We start from the raw sequence: 18,222 nt of genomic DNA on the forward strand, positions 1-18,222 counted from the left end.
AGATGGACTATATCGTCAACTACTTTCCCACGTAATGCATTATTTACCCCCAAAAAAGCCATTTCAAGGGAGGTTTGGAATGTTATATATATTATCTATCTTTAAACTGCTGCTGTATCAATATGTAACCTACTGTTATCTAGTTCTATTTTTTAATGATATATCTCCACTTCCAATCATTCCTGTCTCTTGTATGCACTTGATAATCTTATTCTACACATCACAGTATCAGATACCAGTGAGAGAAATTTCCTACCCTTTGTTACTCCTGCACTGTCTTTTACAATTTGATTTTTTTTACCATGCTTTAGACCTAGTTCCTCTTATCACCTGGGTAATATATTATTCAATGATCCATGTGGCATACAAACCAGCAATATATCCTATAGTTGCCAAATAGAATAGAAAGCAGCAGCCATTTGTTGCATTTTATAATATGCATGCTCAAGGGATGGAGAGTGGTGGGTTTTGGGAACAATACCCTCCCATGCTCCCAAACGTAACCAATAGCTTCCTAATCTAGGTTCAAACAAACAGCAGGAAATTCAAAAGCTTGCTGTCCTGAATGTGAAATGCTGAGGGAAAGCTTTTTACAGCTCAAGGCTATATGCTTCATCTTGTGTTTATGGCTATAGTTACTACTCTTATGCAGACTGCACTGATAAACTTAGCTACATGTTGAAAGACCTAGGTGTTGTACTGTTTGGCTATAGGACAATGCCAAGTTAACTCCCCTCAAACAAATTCCATCTAAACAGAGCTTTGATGATGCTGAAACTTTGGCATAAAGTTTCAGCCTTGGGTATATTTATAGGAATTCCATCCTCGTGTCATGTTGTGGGAAAGCCTGGGAACTATTTTTGACGTAACACTTTCCTTTGGATGTCACAATTATCTCTGCATTCAAGAGGCCACTTTCCAATCTACTGATGGAGTACTTGTTTTTCATTTTTTTGCTCTATGATTATTAGTTGTCAGTTAAATCCTGTCTGTCTCTTTGCGGTCATGAAGCACCCCCTCTCTCAAGATGCAAGACACCACTTGTGCCAGCAGGTATGAATGGAGTTTAATTTTCTAGGCTCTTTAAGGCAGGTACTGTCATTTACTATATGTTTGTGCTGCATCTAGCACAGTGGGGCCCCAACTTCATTGGCTTCTAAGCATTTTCAGGATATATTTATAAATAATAAAATTTAAAAACTGTTCAATATTCTCTACCATGAGATGTTCAATCTGTGGACTTAAGTGGGTCAGATGGCTTGATTGAACTTTCAGTAAGTGTGTAAACATTTGGTTTTATTCCAAACTAGACTTGAAACACAAACTATTCATGATCGCATGCTCCTCGGTAATTCTGTGGGATAAAACGGAGTGAAAACCAGCTAGAGAGAAAGAAAAGCTTTTAATTCTTTTTTTTGACGGATAATTTCTTAATCTGTTTTATTAAAATATTTTAAAATTACTTCACTGCTAATTAAAAATGAAAATATTTAGGGCTGAATCAGGACATTTTTACTCCTGGATATCAATGAGATCAAACAACAGAAAGTACTGCATAAGAAGCATGTGGGAATCGTGTGTTAAAATGGGGAGCAAATGAGAAGATACAGTGTGTGCTTATATTAATTTAAAATCTGCTATAGTACAATAAACTTTGGATGTTTCTTTGTCAATAATAAACAGTACTCAGATGAAACATAAGATGCAGAAAATGTTTTTAAACATATGTTCATCCCTCTCTATTTATAGGAAGCTCCTGTATCTGTATATATCTAACTACAGAGAGATAAACTATTTTGGCCATGACATTAAAAAATGTTCAGCAATAACTGAAATCTGATTTTGTTACCTTTCATCCTCAAATAGCTCAAAAGAAAATAGATGCTTACATCATCAGATGAAGTTGTACATGTTTTCTAATGGAAATAATTAGCCAGACAAATTGCTTATTGTAAACAAGGCTTGCACTGTTATTTCATTACATGTTATGGTTGAATATCTCAATCTGTGTGTATTTTGGTTGTTGGGATTTAATTTTTATTTCCTTGCCTAGCAATTTTTTTTAAATTTATCCCTGTGGCATCTCAAGTTTATGTAGGAGTACAGTTTAGCCATCGGTGCATTTACTTCACATTGACAAAGAGAAACAAACATTAAGCTGACAATGTGATATCCTCCACAGGGTCCCCCTCCCCAAAATAAAAAAGTGCTAGATAGAAGAGCATTCCCATCCCACCGCTTCTGCCAGGCTTTTTATTTCTGAGTAGATGTATTTTCCCTCAAGAGACAGGCAGGAAGAACATTAAAATGGCAATGCTCTCCTCCTTTGTTTGGAAAGGCTTTTAACAATAGCCAGTAAAGACTTCAGTGGAAAGGCACCTGTGGAACTTTTGCTTACAAAATAGAGCAATAAGCTAAGGAGATGGCTGTGTTGGAAAACTAATTGTGAAAGGTATCAGAGTAGCAGCCGTGTTAGTCTGTATCCGCAAAAAGAACAGGAGTACTTGTGGCACCTTAGAGACTAATTGTGAAAGGAAATGCTGATGATGCAGATCATGCACTTTCCTCAGAAAATCCAAAAAGACCTTTAAAAACAGGATTCAAAGTATGAACCTGAAAACAGAAGTAGCTCGGAGTAGGGTTCCTCTCGAACAGTAAATGCTCATGCATGTCTACAGTGCAATTAGACACCTGCAGCTAGGTGACTTGGGCTCGGGGACTGTTTAACTGCAGTGTAGAAGCTCTGTCTCGAGCCTTGGCTCTGGGACCCTGCAAAATGGGAGGGTCCCAGAGTTTGGGCTGCAGCCCGAGATTGCATGTCTAACTGCAGTTAAACAGCCCCTGAGGTCAAGCCCTGTGAGCCCTAGTCAGATGGCACAGGCCAGCTTCAGGTTTTTAACTGCAGTGTAGACATACCCTTGTAGTGCAAAAGAATAGGAAGCCTTTTTATTTTATTTTATTCATAAGGATTTCAACTATCAGACAACCTTGATCTCAAAAGGTTTAGAGCTAATGTCTTTTTGCCAAGATTGAGGGAAGGTAGCACTGAATTATTGCTATGCCATAACCACTATTCCTTACTTCTGAAAGAATATGGTACAGTACACAAAGTGTACCTACTGCAAGTTAACTCTTGTAGTTGCAGCTGATTAATGTGATAACAAATACATAGCTCTGTCCTTCTGTAGCAGCTTCCATCTCCAGATCTCAAAGCACTTTACAAACAAATTTAATGAAATCTCACAAATAGAGCTGGTCAAAACATTTTCATAGAAAAATGACATTTTGTTGGAACCAAACCATTTCATGGAGACATAGATTTCACCAGGAAGGTTTCTCTGGTCCTGGGTGGACTTTCTGGTCTAGTCCAGAGGAGGAAAGAAAGAGAGAGAGAGAGAGACTGGAATTGAAAACCTAAACTTCTCCATTTCCCTACAACTTTCAAAACAGTTTGGTTTTGTTCTATGGTTAGTCTGACCATGTTTCCCAAAGTTGCCCAAGCCTCTCATCCAAGGCCCCCCTCCCTGTGCAGGGTTGGCTTCGCTGCTTGCCAGAGGCCTGCCTGCACCCCGCACAAGGTTGCGACTGGCATTGCTGCTTGCACCATTGCCCCATTTCTGAGCACTGCTTCCTCCCCTATGCCCCTGCCCCCTGCAGTGCATCACCACTCATCCCCATGCACATGCCTCCACACCCCACTTTTTTTTGACAAAAATAAGCATTTGTCCCATTTGCTCTTGCCAACTGATCAAGTTGGCAAGAGCAAACAGGACAAATACCCACTTTTACCAAAAAAGTTGGGACAGCTGGGACAGGGCTTTAAAAAGGGACTGTCTTGGCCAAAATTGGATGTATGGTCCCTCTATCTATGGTCAGCTCCACTACTCCCAACATTCTTTGAGGCTCACAACATCCCGCGATGTAGAGAAGCGTTATCCTTACTTGACAGACAGGGAAATTTGATGCTCAGAGCAGTTAAGTGACTTGTCTGAAGACACCCACCCTTTATGTGGCAGAGCCAAAAATAGAATCCCAATCCTTAATCTGTATCAAGAAATACCACATGCTTACTCTTTATGCAAGATAAAGCTACATGTAATATGCAATTGAGGACTCCTCTAAATTACAAACGTTAGCAATGTATCTGTGGAGATGTGGTGACTGCAGCATTTCTGTCATATATTGGTAGGCGCTTCTGCAATGGGAGTGGTATAGAGAAGGAAGAAATAGGATTCCCATTGGTAACAAGGCAATTGGTTTGATAAATATGGATTTGCTGGTATAAGTTAGAGTGAGATACAATTCACAAATAATGGAGATCAGCATATCAATTTTGTATGCTTCTAATGAATTTTACTCAGTGCTGAAAAGGAAGGCAAAATAACCCCAAAGTCAATGACAATATGCCCTGGAAAAAATGCCTTCTGACCCCAGACCTGATGATCAGTTTAGCCTTGCACATGAAGAAGAATTACTATATTCTGTATTTGACTGAATAGTGTTAAATAGGATAGTTGAGTATTTGCTATTCTTGAGTCTTGGACAACCAGCAAATCTGTAGCCTTTCTGTTCCTAAAATGGCATAGTTGAATTAGTGGGAACCAGAATAGAAGGAGGTTGAGGGGGAATGCCACTGATAATGACACACTGGCAGAAGTTTATTATAATCTTTTTATGGTTTATACTAAAATATATGTTCACATTTGTTGACCTTGATAATGGACCAAGAAATCAGTGTTAAGCCAAGGTCTTACACAGATCTTTAAAAAGAATTAAGGACAAGAGTGAACCTCATCCAGAGAGCAAGTTCAAGTATATGCAATTTGTGTTAAATGTAAAATGTCTCAGAGTGCTACATAAGGGAACCTATTTTATCCTTTCCTGTTTTATATCCTTCATTCATTTTTTTCCCCCCTTACATTTTAATTGGAATTGGAGATGCATAATGCATGGGAGTCTTGCACAGCAGCAGGGACAGAATCCTAATCAAATACAATTCAAAATGTATATTGAAATGGCTTTGGGATAAGGTTCTAACCCATTTGATCATAGTTGGAGTAGAGCGGGGTATAAGTCATACAAGACTGTTGTTAGCACATAATATGCTTTATGGTTCTGCAATTACATTGTAAAAGATATCTTTGCTGTTAAAGTGACACAAAGACATAACTTCTGTATTGACAGGAACCCTGCTGAGATGGTGAACTTTCTTTTCAACTGACATATACTCAGAAGAGATTTTCAGGAGAGTCCCTCCTTATGCATTTTGAGCACCCTGCATTCCATAATATTGGCAACTGCTGTGTTATCTCCTTATAATAGTGAGTACTCAGAGCAGTACACAGAAGTCTGATTAACAGTAAGTATTAATGATGGGGGCAAGCCCCTAAAATGGAAATTCAGCCTCCCTCCCACCCCTTTTTTATTTTTAATTTAGGACATCACTAGGCTCAACAAAATTGAGTTCAACAACAAGGCATTTTAAAGTAACACAATTTAAGGTCAGATTTCCTCTTCAAAGAAAGCTTTTCCACCATAACAATGACACTCACAACACTGACACCCCTGTTTGAGCCCTTAACCTCTACCAACAAGGAAGAAAAAGGAGGAAATTAATCAAAATTGAAGAAAAAAAAATTCAAGAAAACACAACCCCAACCCCAAGCAGAGTTCTGACCTCCTCAAAAGAGAGAAGTTCCAGAGACTTCATGAAGTGCACTAGAGACTTTGCTGTTGCTATTGATTTTACTTGGAAGGCACTTAGACACTATAGTGATGTGTTGCAATACAATACCCTAAGATAATTATTGTGATATGCTTAGTCACCTTCACTTGTACCATACTCCACAGCCAACGCCATTGGCTTCAGTCTAATGAACAACCATTCATACTGTCAGTATTCAGTGAAAATAAAGGTAATGCAATATGCCCTTACTAAAAGCTTTACAACATTTTATTTTTTAAAACAACTTTCATTGTTACTAAAACCCTTTGGTAAAATGATTTTTGCCAACAATGTTTTCCAGAGAATTTGTGCCACAATATTTTGGTATATTGCCACAAAGACTGTGTCTGAGAGTAACATGTATAGCTAACATTGCTTGGCAGGATTGTACCGCTTACACGGAGAAAATATAAAGTGTTTTAGTTACACATTCAGGTCCTGATGTATGTAAGCACTCATACAATATTACTGTGATAAGGGAATTCTGGCCATTTACCGTATACATTTGAGACAAAACAATTATTCTGTCTTTGCACCAAAAAGCTTCAGGAAATGTTAATGTGAAAGTTAGGATGATAGTATCAATACTAAAGATGTCTTGTTACTCATCAACACCTCATTGTTCAATTAAAACTAGTAATGTCATATGCCTAAGTGGTCATTATGCTCTTCTGATACATTAACATAGAGGCTAAGGATCACCACCATAACTCATCTGCCCAAGTCTTTTCTTATGCAATTCCAGATTTGTGACTGACAGGAGAGACCCCCATCTTACTATTCCAACTGCAGAAAAGGGCTTGTTTTCCTCAAACATCCAAAGGTAAAGTAGTTATGTCATTTCATGTGTTTTTTGTGCTGCCAAATTTGGGACAGAAATATTTCACCCTAGGATTCAAGTGGCTTTTTTTTATTATGTTTTCTGAACTTATATTGGAAACCCAGAAGTTGGCCAACACATGCTAGGAAGAGTCAGTTACTGGGGAAAGAAACTATGCATTTTCTTTACTTTAGTGCATTTAAAATTTCCTGTTGTAACTTTGCTTTCTTCTTGCATTTAAATACTATGTGTGTTTTGTTGAATTCAGATGTGATCTATGAAGTGTACCTTGGCAAAGCTGAGTGTGCACAATTTTTAGTACTTCACTGAAGCAGCACCATTAGCATTGTGGTTTCTGTATTGTCTGCACTATAGAATATCAGGATTAGAAGGGACCTCAGAAGGTCATCTAGTCCAACTCCCTGCTCAAAGCAAGACCAATCCCCAGACAGATTTTTACCCCAGTTCCCTAAGTGGCCCCCTCAAGGACTGAACTGACAACCCTGGGTTTAGCAGGCCAATGCTCAAACCACTGAGCTGTCCCTCCCTCTCCCCCACAATCATCACTGACCCCTAAATTGACTATAAGGACCTTATATAATGTACACGTACATATTCAAGTGGGCCTCTTATTAAATTATCTATTTTTTTAAAGTTATAGGTTTATCCCCATAATCAAATAAGAAACTTACCTAATCATTTGTGGTTTGTAATTAAATGATCATGAGAAAAGGGTTACTAATGACTATGAAATGAAGATTATAAAGAACTGCAGTCACAAACCAGGTCACATTCTGGTGTAATTCCATAAGAACTTCAGGTGACTAACTTTTTCAGTCCTTCAACAGCCAAGACTCCCATTAGAAAAGAAGGAACTATATCATGGAAAGCTTTGGATTTGTTTTAAACCCTGGAAGAGTAAACAGGACTTTTATGCTATTTGCTTGCCTTTCTACAAGCTGCTGCTGGCATCTCTTCCTCCCCCTCCTCGAAAATGTCAAATAATAAGAACCCTGCTGTCACTGCACCTGTCACTCTCTTCCTCGCTGTCAGTTACTCAGCTTGTTTCAGAACAACATGTCAGCAGACTGGAGATGCAAAGCTATGGGGGTGGAGGGGTTCTATGCAATATGGACCCTATTCTACATATCAATGAGCTAACTTCTAAAGATGCTGCCAAAATCTCCCAGGTCTGCAAAACTGGTTTGGTATCTCACATTTTCCTACATTACCAGTGCTTCTATTTGAATTTGGACTGTACACCATACAAGAATATCTTGTTAGCTCTAGTAGGGTTTTAGGAAATATAGAGTCGCAAAAAATGAATATTCAATTTTAAATTAATCCCAAACTTTAATTTTAAAAATTTTGTTTTTAATTCAGCTTGAGGTAACAGTGAAGAATAGAGTCACTGACCATTGTATATAGAAAGCTCACTGATTCCATAATGAATACAAACACTGAAATCAGTTTAGACTGAATTACTGCAGTAACACATGAGGAACATGGGCTCAACCCCAGGAGGTGCTGAGTGCCCTCAGCTCCTTTGAAGCCACTTTAAAAAGTATGGAGAAGCAGAAGATATAGCAAAGGGCAACCAGAATGAGTTGGAGCCTTGAAGGACTTAGAGAGAGGCTGGAAAAATGAAGTCTGAATTCTTTGCAAAAGACCTGAGAGAGAGCTTGCTGAGGTTCAAAAAATTATGAAAGAACAGAAATAATAGGTAGCATAGGACTATTTGAACTTATTTCAAATATAATATCCAGAGGACATAAAACTAAAGATACGTCAAACCCCAACGGAATTGGGTCAAATATCTCTCTCTCACACACACACGTGCACGCATGCAAATATAGAGTAGTCTTCAGAACACAGCAACTGCAACAGTATGAGGAGTTAAAAATGGTTATTGGGCGAACTGCTATAGTACTTCAGCACCTGAGTGAATGGAGATTGTATGAATGACAGAAAATTAGGCTGGTTTCAGAGTGGTAGCAGTGTTAGTCTGTATCAGCAAAAACAATGAGGAGTCCTTGTGGCACCTTAGAGACTAACAAATTTATTTGGGCATAAGCTTTTCTGGGCTAGAACCCATTTCATCAGATGCATGGAGTGGAAAATATAGTAGCAGGTATAAATACATGAAAAGATGTGATTTGCCTTACCAAGTGTGAAGTCAGTCTAACGAGACAATTCAATTGACAGCAGGATACCAAGGGAGGAAAAATAACTTTTGAAGTAGTAATGAGAGTGGCCCATTTCAAACAGTTGACGCTCACACCTTCTTAACAGTAGGGGAAAATTAGCATTGTGGAAATGAGGCTTAGGTTTTGTAATAACTCAACCACTCCCAGTCTTTATTCAGGCTTAATCTGATGGTGTCCAGTTTGCAAATTAATTCTAGTTCTGCAGTTTCACATTGGAGACTGTTTTTGAAGGTTTTTTTTGGTTGAAGAATTGCCACTTTAAGGTCTGTTATTGAGTGACCAGAGAGATTGAAGTGTTCTCCTATTGGTTTTTGAATGTTATGATTCCGGATGTCAGATTTGTGTCCATTTATTCTTTTGCGTAGAGACTGTCCGGTTTGGACAATGTACATGGTAGAGGGGCATTGCTGGCACATGATGGCATATATCACATTAGTAGATGTGCAGGTGAACAAGCCCTTGATGGTGTGGCTGATGTGGTTAGGTCCTATGATGGTGTCCCTTGAATAGATATGTGGACAGAGTTGGCATCGGGGTTTGTTGTAGGGTTTGGTTCCTGGGTTGGTGTTTTTGTTGTATAGTGTGTGGTTGCTGGTGAGTAATTGCTTCAGGTTGGGGAGCTGTCTGTAAGAGAGGACTGTCCTGTCCCCCAAGGTTAGAGTGAGGGATCGTCCTTCAGGATAGGTTGTAGATCCTTGATGATGTGCTGGAGAAGTTTTAGTTGGGGGCTGTAGATGACGGAAATAGACTATTTCCTATGTCCAGAATTCTAACATATGTAAGTTTGTCTCTTAGGAAATGGGCAGACATGGTTTAAGTAACTGAGATCCCTCTAATATACATCATTAAAATTATCTTGTTCACATATAGCATTTTTCACTCAAGAATTTCAGAGATTAAAAAAAGAATATCATCATTTTCATAATTGTAGAGCTGGGTCAAAAAAAAAAAAGGTGAAGTCAAGGCTGCAATTTTCAGGCTCAGATGCCTATAGTTTGGTAATAAAGTCTACATTTATGCATCTAAAATTGGATGCAATACTTGTGTTAGGGCACTCAAGTTAAAAAATTTGGCCTAAGTGACTTACCCAAAGTCTCTCAGAGTGTTACTGCTTGAGCTGGAAATAGAACCCCTGACTTCTACTCCAACCATTAGACAAATCTACCAAATACAAGCAAATTCTATACTGCCCGGAGTAATGAATACATGCACCTGTTTACTGAGTATCTTGTTATTGTCTGAAATATTAATGAGGTTCCACATGAAATCTTCAGGTCACTTCTGCTTTTGACTAAAAGTAATGTTTCAAGGATATTGCACCATTACACTAAAATTTTAAATGCAAAAGCTACAAGGATGAGAAGTATTCATCTGAGAACTTCAACTGATGTATGTTCTTTATGGACAGTTCCCATCCACGTGTGTGTGTGTGTGTGTGTGTGTGTGTGTGGTTTTGTTTTATTTTGTTTTTGTTTTTTTAAGGGAAAGCACTAGCAACCACAGCAATTTCTGAAAGGCACTCCCAATGATGTAAAAACCTTTGAAGCATAACCTGCAACAATAAGAAAATATTCCAAGGTACCCAGAGCCTGAATGGTCTCCTATGACGTGAAGTTTCTTTGAAGAGGATTCCCCTCAGAGATGGGAAGAGGACATACGTGATAGTACATTCTTTTTTAAAAAAGGAATTCCCTACTGAAACATGAAATTAGTTGTTCTTATTTCTCCTCAGACAGTATGAGAGCAGCTGAAGCATATAAGAAACTTTAGTATTACTGATTAGGAAGCAAAGAAAATGTAAAAATAATTTAATACAACGCTCAAAGTGACTGACAAAATTATGAATGGAAAAATGGTAGATAATCTGACTCAAATGAGTGGCCATTGGCACAAAAATCAGAACACACTCAACTGCTCATAACTATTCCACCAGAAAGTTTTTGTTTGTTTGTTTGTTTTAATTTCCCCACTCTCAGGAACCAGGGCCTGCAGCAGAGCCAGTTTCTGAGCAACCTAACAAGCACAGCTGGCCTATAGGAGGTTGCCTGATTGCCCACATTGCCCGCTTGTTAGGAAAAGTCAGCAGAGTAGCTTTTAAGCCCAGCAGCAGCAGTTCAGTGGCTGTTCAAAGTATTTGCCTACAGCCCCTATGTCTGCTTGTTCCCAGTCCTATCGCTGCCTTATACCAGCCTTGACACCAGCCCTGCTTCTGCCTTGCCTCACTTCAGGTGACCCTTGCTCTGATTCCAGACTTCTGATTTCAGCTCTAATCCACAATTCTGGCAGCTGGTCTCTGAGACGTGGGGCTCCTAATTCCCAACTGCTTCTCTAACCATAGGCATGACCACCTATGACCCAGTCTCTTACCCCCTCCATTTTAAGATCTCTCTCCAAATCCCTCTTTGGGACTGATGATATTTTCACTTGCACTCAGTGTGCTTAGAGTTCCAGGCAGTGTATGGTCGTGACGTAGACAAAGGTGGATGTGACACTGTGTGGAAGCTTCTTTGTCTCTGTGTGTCTTGTAACAGGTTTCTTTAATGAGTGCCTCCAATTTTAAATGGACTGATTCTGTATATCTTAACTGTTTCAAGGCTTTGAGTAGACTCTGAATCTTTAGAAGTGTATCCATTGCTATTTATCAAAAGGATAATAAAACTTTGAAGAGCTGATCAACAATAATTGGAATTATATAGGAGTCCAATTACAAAAAATCTAAAGTTGTTCCTCAAAAGGTCCAAACATTGGAACAGTAAAAATGGTCAGTACAAGGAGAAACAGCAGCTGAAATACAAATGGCATTAATATGTCTAGCTCAAAACTAATAAATCCATGTAAAAATTTTAGGCCAGATGATGGTAGAATTCCATGGAACTTTAAAGGATCTTGCTTAGTACTTGGGCCAAGGTCATTATTCACATCCTCTGTCAAGTTATTGTTTACAGTTCCTTAAATGCATCACAAAGACTGGTTTCTGGGTTATAAATAGGTGAATACTATTAGTGGTTTGGAGGGAGATTTTCAAAGGTAAAATAACATCCACTGAAGGGCATTTATACCTTTGATAATCTACTTTATTGCAGTCTAGTCATGAGACTTCTGCTTCCTGGGCAGCTCACATACACCATGTCCTGTAGGTAACTGGTCCCACTTAGCTCGGTGCTCACAAGTCCCAAATGTCTACCCATGTATTTATGGTAAGGAGGGAGATGAAGCAGCTGTGATTGTGCCTAATCTTCTACCCTTCTTCGAAGCACTGCCAAGACCTCCAAGTCAGTCACCATTGCAAAAGGATATTTTTCTCACTCTAAGATAATAATCTAACAAAAATATTGACAATGGAATGAAGAAAACAGCTCACGAAAATGAAAATATCAAAATACCAAAAGTAAATATCAAATGTAAAAACAAGCAAACAACAAAAATGTGCTATACAAAATGCCAGCATTGAGTGCCATTTCTGCCTTGGGACATGTCAGTGTAGATCTCTGTCTCCTTATGAAGTTCCATCTTTCATGTGAGTTTTCCTGTCTGCATTGGGAATACAGTATTGGGAATACACTTTACAGTACTATCTCCACAACAGACAGAATAAGTCATACAAGGAATTTATTCAGCAATGTTCACCTCTTCTTTTGGTTTTCTTATTTGAATTTTTTTTCAGATTTATTTACTCCATGGTTTCAACATTTGTAATACAACATTTGAGCTGTGTTGCTTAGTTGCGACTGACCATGTAAATCAGACAAGATGAGATTCTATGCTGCACCTCTGAGAGGTGCAGCCCAGGGCTAGAGGAGGTTGTGGTGGTGGTAAGTGATGACCCAATCCTGGTCTACTCCACTGAACTCTGTGTAATCATGGCCTGCTCCAGAGTAATTTTGATGGCCTGAGCCCCCTGTCTGAGGGTATGTCTACATTACTATTGGAGGCATTATTGCAGCCCATGGAGCTACGCCTGAGCGATTTTGAATTTAGCTAGTTCAAGAATCAATAGCAGCAAAGCCGCAGCTCCATAGACTATACAAGATTGCCTGGGACCTTGGGTATACGTACCCAAGCATCTAGCCCATGCTGAAGTCCATATTGCCATGGCTTCACTTCTGTTGGCACTCAAACTAGCTAGATTAGGTATGTCCACATGTGCTGTAATCACACCCATAATTGCAGTGTGTAGACCTTCCCTAAATTACTGTAGCCTCCCCAGGGTCCCCTAAGGCCTGCAGTGCTGTTGGAATCTCTACAGGGCTGTGGCCCCAACCCGGCACACCCTTCCCACCTCCAACGCATGGCTATGCTGGGGCTAGCAGGGGCATCCTCAGGAGGCAGCCTTAAGACTGTTTCCATAGTGCCTGAACAGGTGAATCCTCTTCCAGGTGGAACTGGGGATTTAAAACTCACTTATGCCACTTCAGCTGTTTGACTGGGTTTGAAATGGCTGGAACAAAGATGTGGATCTTATCCATGGTATCGTTTTTCTTCATTTCCTTAAATTGCATTAGATTAACTCCTATAAACCAAGTTTCTGGTGAAAATGCTCGGGGGGGGGGGGAGGGGGCCTTTAAAACATATACTGTATTTGAGCAAACAAGCTTGAATTTGTTTTCCACAACAAAGTGCACACCTGGCCAAGGAGAATTAGTTTAAAAATTCATTGAACTATTTGCTTAATATTTTAATGGAAAGGGCCAACTGTAATGGGCACTACTCTGCAAAATAAAGGGTCATTGTAAGATTCCTTATTTATTGTTTCTCAATGACTTCTCAAACAACTGTGCTTATGTATAACAAAATGTGGGGATTTTTTTTTTTTTAAGCACTACTACAACCTCCACTTCAGATTGAAGTCAATTTGGGTTTTTGTTTTCGTTTTCCTTCTCACACATTGTCAGTGTTAACAAAAGTTCTTGAGACTAAATAATGGCATCAATGAGGGCCTAATCTGGAATGGGTTAGCTCTGTAATCAGAAACAGGGGGGAAAAAACCTGCTTAGTTTCAAAGACTTAGAAGGTTGTGAAATAAGTTCATGATAAAGATGACACAAAAGAATAGATTCCAGTTCACTCTCCTTTAGCTATGTTGGTTCCACAGGACTAAGTGAAAAAAAAAGAAAATGTTGGCCATTAAAGTAATCACATATTACTGGACCATAGTGGGAGCAGATGTGGATCCTGACTTCAATGAGCTTTGGATCAGGTCTATGTCCAGTAAGAAGGTGCCATTTTTAATAACTCTGTACTTTATTGTGATATGTTTTTCAATATCTGTGACTAAACGAGAAATTATCAACAGTAAGAAATATTGTCACTCTATTCAGTTTCTAAAGCTATAGTAATGGGATTTCATAGTAGTATAAAAGAATGTGATCTGGGTTCATCATATTTTTATTTAGCGTTTTTGTTATTCAATCAATGAGGCAGTTTTTTTCTAGAATGATAGTAGAAGTTGTCTACTATAATTTTATTTTTGATAAGATTACAATGATAGGTGAAAGGCAACTATGCCCCTTTAGGAAAGAAGAGTTGTAAATACAGTGCTTAAATGGTTTTCTATTCCCTAATTCACTTTATTAGACCTGCTTTGTAATTTTCATCCACACAGAATGGTTCCTGATTTGCTTATTCATGCTCATTTTGACCTGATCTACATCAGTCTTTAAAAAGGTCATCCCTTATTTGAAGTTGCCTGACCAAGCCTTTTGCAGCGTCTTCCAAAATAAATGAAAACTGGACTTCAAAGGAGGAAATAAGGAATATTGCGTCTTCTCTCAATAACATCAGATGGACAATGCTGAGTGATTTTACATCCTGAGCTATGAGAATGGGGTAATTCAGATAACCAGAGATGTAAGGGATGAATTATTCTGACCTCCCCTTTGATAAATTGCAGATTAGAGTGACCAGTGGACTATTTCATTAGTACTATTTAGGGTAGAATTAAGATGATTTGTTTTTAATGTAAAATATTAAAAGAAAAACTCATGAATAGTCTTTATTTATAAGTGTCCTTTTTGCTTGTATCAAGATGATGGAAATCTCAGAAAATCAACAGATTACACAAAACTACCGCCATTTGCAACTGAAAGCTTCCAAGAACAGCTCACTACATTTCCTTATCAACAAATCCAAACCAGAAACCAAATCCTGATTCAACTTCAGACCTGAACCTCTGATCTTAACCCAACATAGTCCAGGTACATATGTGACGACGACATCCTTGGTCTATCTCTATTCATAGTATGGGAGCCCTTCGGGGATTATATATTCTAGAGTACAAATACTAGGAAATCCTCACTTCAGTAGAAAGTGATGAACATATAATCAGATGTATGCAGCCTTTCAAACAACTGTTACCTATTTCTACTATTGTAAACCCAATTGTGACTAGCACAGCATTTCTAGTCCAGGTAGTACAAACAGGCACTTTCTACTTCAATGTTTTCCTTAAATCAATATTTTTGACCAAATTCTTCTGCAGCTATGATTTACACCTGGAAAGAAACAAAGAGTCTACACTGAATTTTGGAGGGACCCCAGGTTTCAGAACCCACGCTCCAGCTTGAGACACAACTTTAAAGTGCTGTCTATACAGCTATTTCTAGAGCACAAACATGAGCCTCACTAGCCCAAGCCTGTTGATCCAGGCTGAGAGGCTCACTCCAAAATGCCGCATAGACATGAGATTGCTAGTGCTTGTCAAAGATGATGCTAGTGTCACATGTTTAAAGATTCCTCTATCACCCTGGTAACAGTAGATAAGCTACACAAACACTAGTGGCTCATTTTTATTTTTCTTGTGAAAAATTAATTATCTTATCCAGTGGCTTAAAACATTCCAATTACTAGTACTCTGGATAGTTAATCCAAAACTAGCTAGCCAGCATCAAAGATCATTAACAATCTGCCATGTTCCAATCAAATGCATCATGGCTAACACTGAAAATACCTGAGAACTTTAGAGTCTACAAAATTACGTTTTTGTTTGACTGAACCCTGGAAATACACAATGTTTTGCTTCAGTTAGGTGATTTATTTTTGTTTTTTGGTCTTTTAATTGAACTTGATAGACATGTCCGACTACAGCTGTACCCTTAATCCGGGCCAGCTCTAAGCACCAGCAAAGCATGCAGTTGCTTGGGGCGGCAAATTTGCAGGGGCGCAAGAATCCAGCATGGGAGCTGAGAACCAACAGGGGGCCCTGGGAGCTGTAGTTCCTTGGTTAGCTCCCTGCCTATAGAGCCAGTCCTGGAGCAGGGAAAGAACGACATTTCCCAGCATTCCCTCGGCCGCAATTAACAGGAAAGGGAGGGGGAAGGAGTGTGGAACTGAAACCTCATGCTGCAGCTTGCTGTGAATGGTAGGGACAGAGCCAGTTCTAGGTTTTTTGCCGCCCCCTCCCCAGCCCTGGGCTCCCCCGCACTCCTGTGTTGCCCCAGCCCTGGACTCTCCCCTGCCCACACCCCCTGCCGCCCCAGCTCTGGCCTCCACCTGCACCTCCTGCCACCCCAGCCCTAGGCTCTCCCCCAAAGAAAGAATTGGGTGGACTAAATGGACAGTGCACCTCTCTATCTGAAGCCTAGCAAGGGAGCTACGTGGATCCCGCTAGAATTTAAAATGAAAAGTAAGGGAGGGGAGGCTCTACTAGGACCTGGGCAGCTTTAGATACAGTACCAAGCACGTAGGAGGATTTACACTTCTGAGCCATGGAAGCAGAAATTGACTTTTCCTTTCCAGATTTAGCTAATATTCAGAAAGGGAATCTAGCACCTGCCTTCCAGATTTGAACACCCTCAAAATTCAGGAGTGCTCAAGCTCAATTTGGGCAGCTGCTACTTCATTTCTCCCAAATCAAATATTGATCCACTGTAACTTACTGTAGAAAAAATAGAATAAATTGAGCAAGAAATGCTTCCCAGTGGTTATTAGGACTGGAATAGCTATTTTCAACAGCCATTGCTTTTTTTTTTTTTTTTTTAGTTTTAGTTTTATTTGTTTAAAAGGAAGACAGTGATATTGCATTGGCAAATTCCCCATAGAAACAAGGAATGGAACAAAAGAATAATAAAGGCAACTTTTCCTCATTTATGTAGGACAGTCTTATAATATGCATCCAGCTATCCTTCAATCACACAAGCTGAAAATTGTTCCACTTTACTGCAGTTCTGTAACGACATGGGAACCAATCCTGTCTGTGTTCTGTGCACATCCAAAATTCCTGCTGAATGACCCGCCCTGGGAGCGAGTAACCAGTGACCCAGGGCTGGGGCGGCAGGAGGGTGCAGTTGGGGGGGGTGGGGGAGAGAGAGCCCAGGGCTGGCGTGGGGGGAGGGGGGGGTAGCCAAAAATGTTTTTGCTTGAGGCAGCAAAAAAACCTAGAGCCAGCCCTGGCCTTAATATTAACATGCTACTTGAACTTGAGAACATCTTGTTTCTGGCTACTAGTAGTACCATCAGTACTTGCTCACATTGAAATCAACCAGAAGGAATATAGATTTAAAATCCAGGAATCCAACTTCAAAGTTCGAAATGCATAGCTCCTCAGCATGAAGTCACTTAAAAGAATTACATTATCCCCATTACCACATGAATTCAGCAAAGTGTAAATGTGAAGACTAGATGATCATAATGGTCCCTTCTGACCTTAAAGTCTAAGTCTATGAAGGTCTCGCTATAGTTCATCTGACCTGCCAATTTTTTCACTTGGCTTCTATGGCAATTTCATAGCTCTGAATCTTTGTTGTGATGAAAAATTGCACATATTATGTGCACAAATGAGATGGTTGTGTTTACATAATATATCTAGTGTATCTCCAGTTCTTTCACTTAGAAAATGAGGGAGGTTTTTATTTTGAACACTGAAAATCTAAGTTATGTTCACAGAATGTTATGAAAATAAAAAATGAAAAGATTTTCACATATACTATAATACAGTGTTTATTAAAGATGTGACAGGATCGGTAGCTCACCGCTGTAGCGCCTCCTCCTGGCCGCTTCGGGGAATTAGTTTCACGCCAGTAGAGCGCCCTCTTTGGGTGGCGTTCCACCTGTCGTCTCGCCTCTGTGGGGTGCATGGACTTGCATTGCTCCCGACGTCGGCGTCCCCTTCCTGGAGCACTGCCCTCCGACAGTGTCCCTTTGTCCAATCGCACCCCCTTCCGGGGGGGGGGGTTAAACAACAGCCCCACACCCTCGAGTCCAATCCTCAGAGTCCAGGACCCGGTGTGGTTCTGACCGGCCGCTCCCTGCAGCCTGTGGCTGTGCGTGGGACAGCACAGCAAACAAAGGGGGAAAAAGGGGGGGGGGGGACGACTCAGGCCCACCCACTACTCTGAGTCCCGGTCCAGAGGCCCTCGTGTGACAGTCTCACTGTCTTCCTTCTCCTTCCTCCTCTGACTATCCCTCTGGACCACTTCCCCCAGCAGCCCTTCACTCCGCTAGGCCTCCTCCTCCCAGGCCTGCTGCCTAGCAGG

General features: G+C 40.0%; 2 protein-coding genes across 4 annotated transcripts in view; both read right to left on the reverse strand.

Moving 5' to 3' along the window:
- Positions 1 to 18,222, reverse strand: part of LUZP2 (leucine zipper protein 2) — a 353,057-nt gene that overhangs the window by 299,849 nt on the left and 34,986 nt on the right. The gene's annotated exons all lie outside the window — the stretch shown is intronic.
- On the reverse strand, positions 8,585 to 17,884 carry LOC128837434 (uncharacterized). The gene is made up of 2 exons (XM_054028627.1): positions 17,719 to 17,884; positions 8,585 to 9,480 (listed from the first exon to the last, which is right to left on the reverse strand). Exons 1-2 carry the CDS (start codon positions 17,821 to 17,823, stop codon positions 8,869 to 8,871), a joined length of 717 nt encoding a protein of 238 aa, XP_053884602.1. The 5' UTR covers positions 17,824 to 17,884; the 3' UTR covers positions 8,585 to 8,868.

This window comes from Malaclemys terrapin, chromosome 4, assembly GCF_027887155.1.
Source record: "Malaclemys terrapin pileata isolate rMalTer1 chromosome 4, rMalTer1.hap1, whole genome shotgun sequence".
NCBI lineage: Eukaryota > Metazoa > Chordata > Testudines > Emydidae > Malaclemys > Malaclemys terrapin.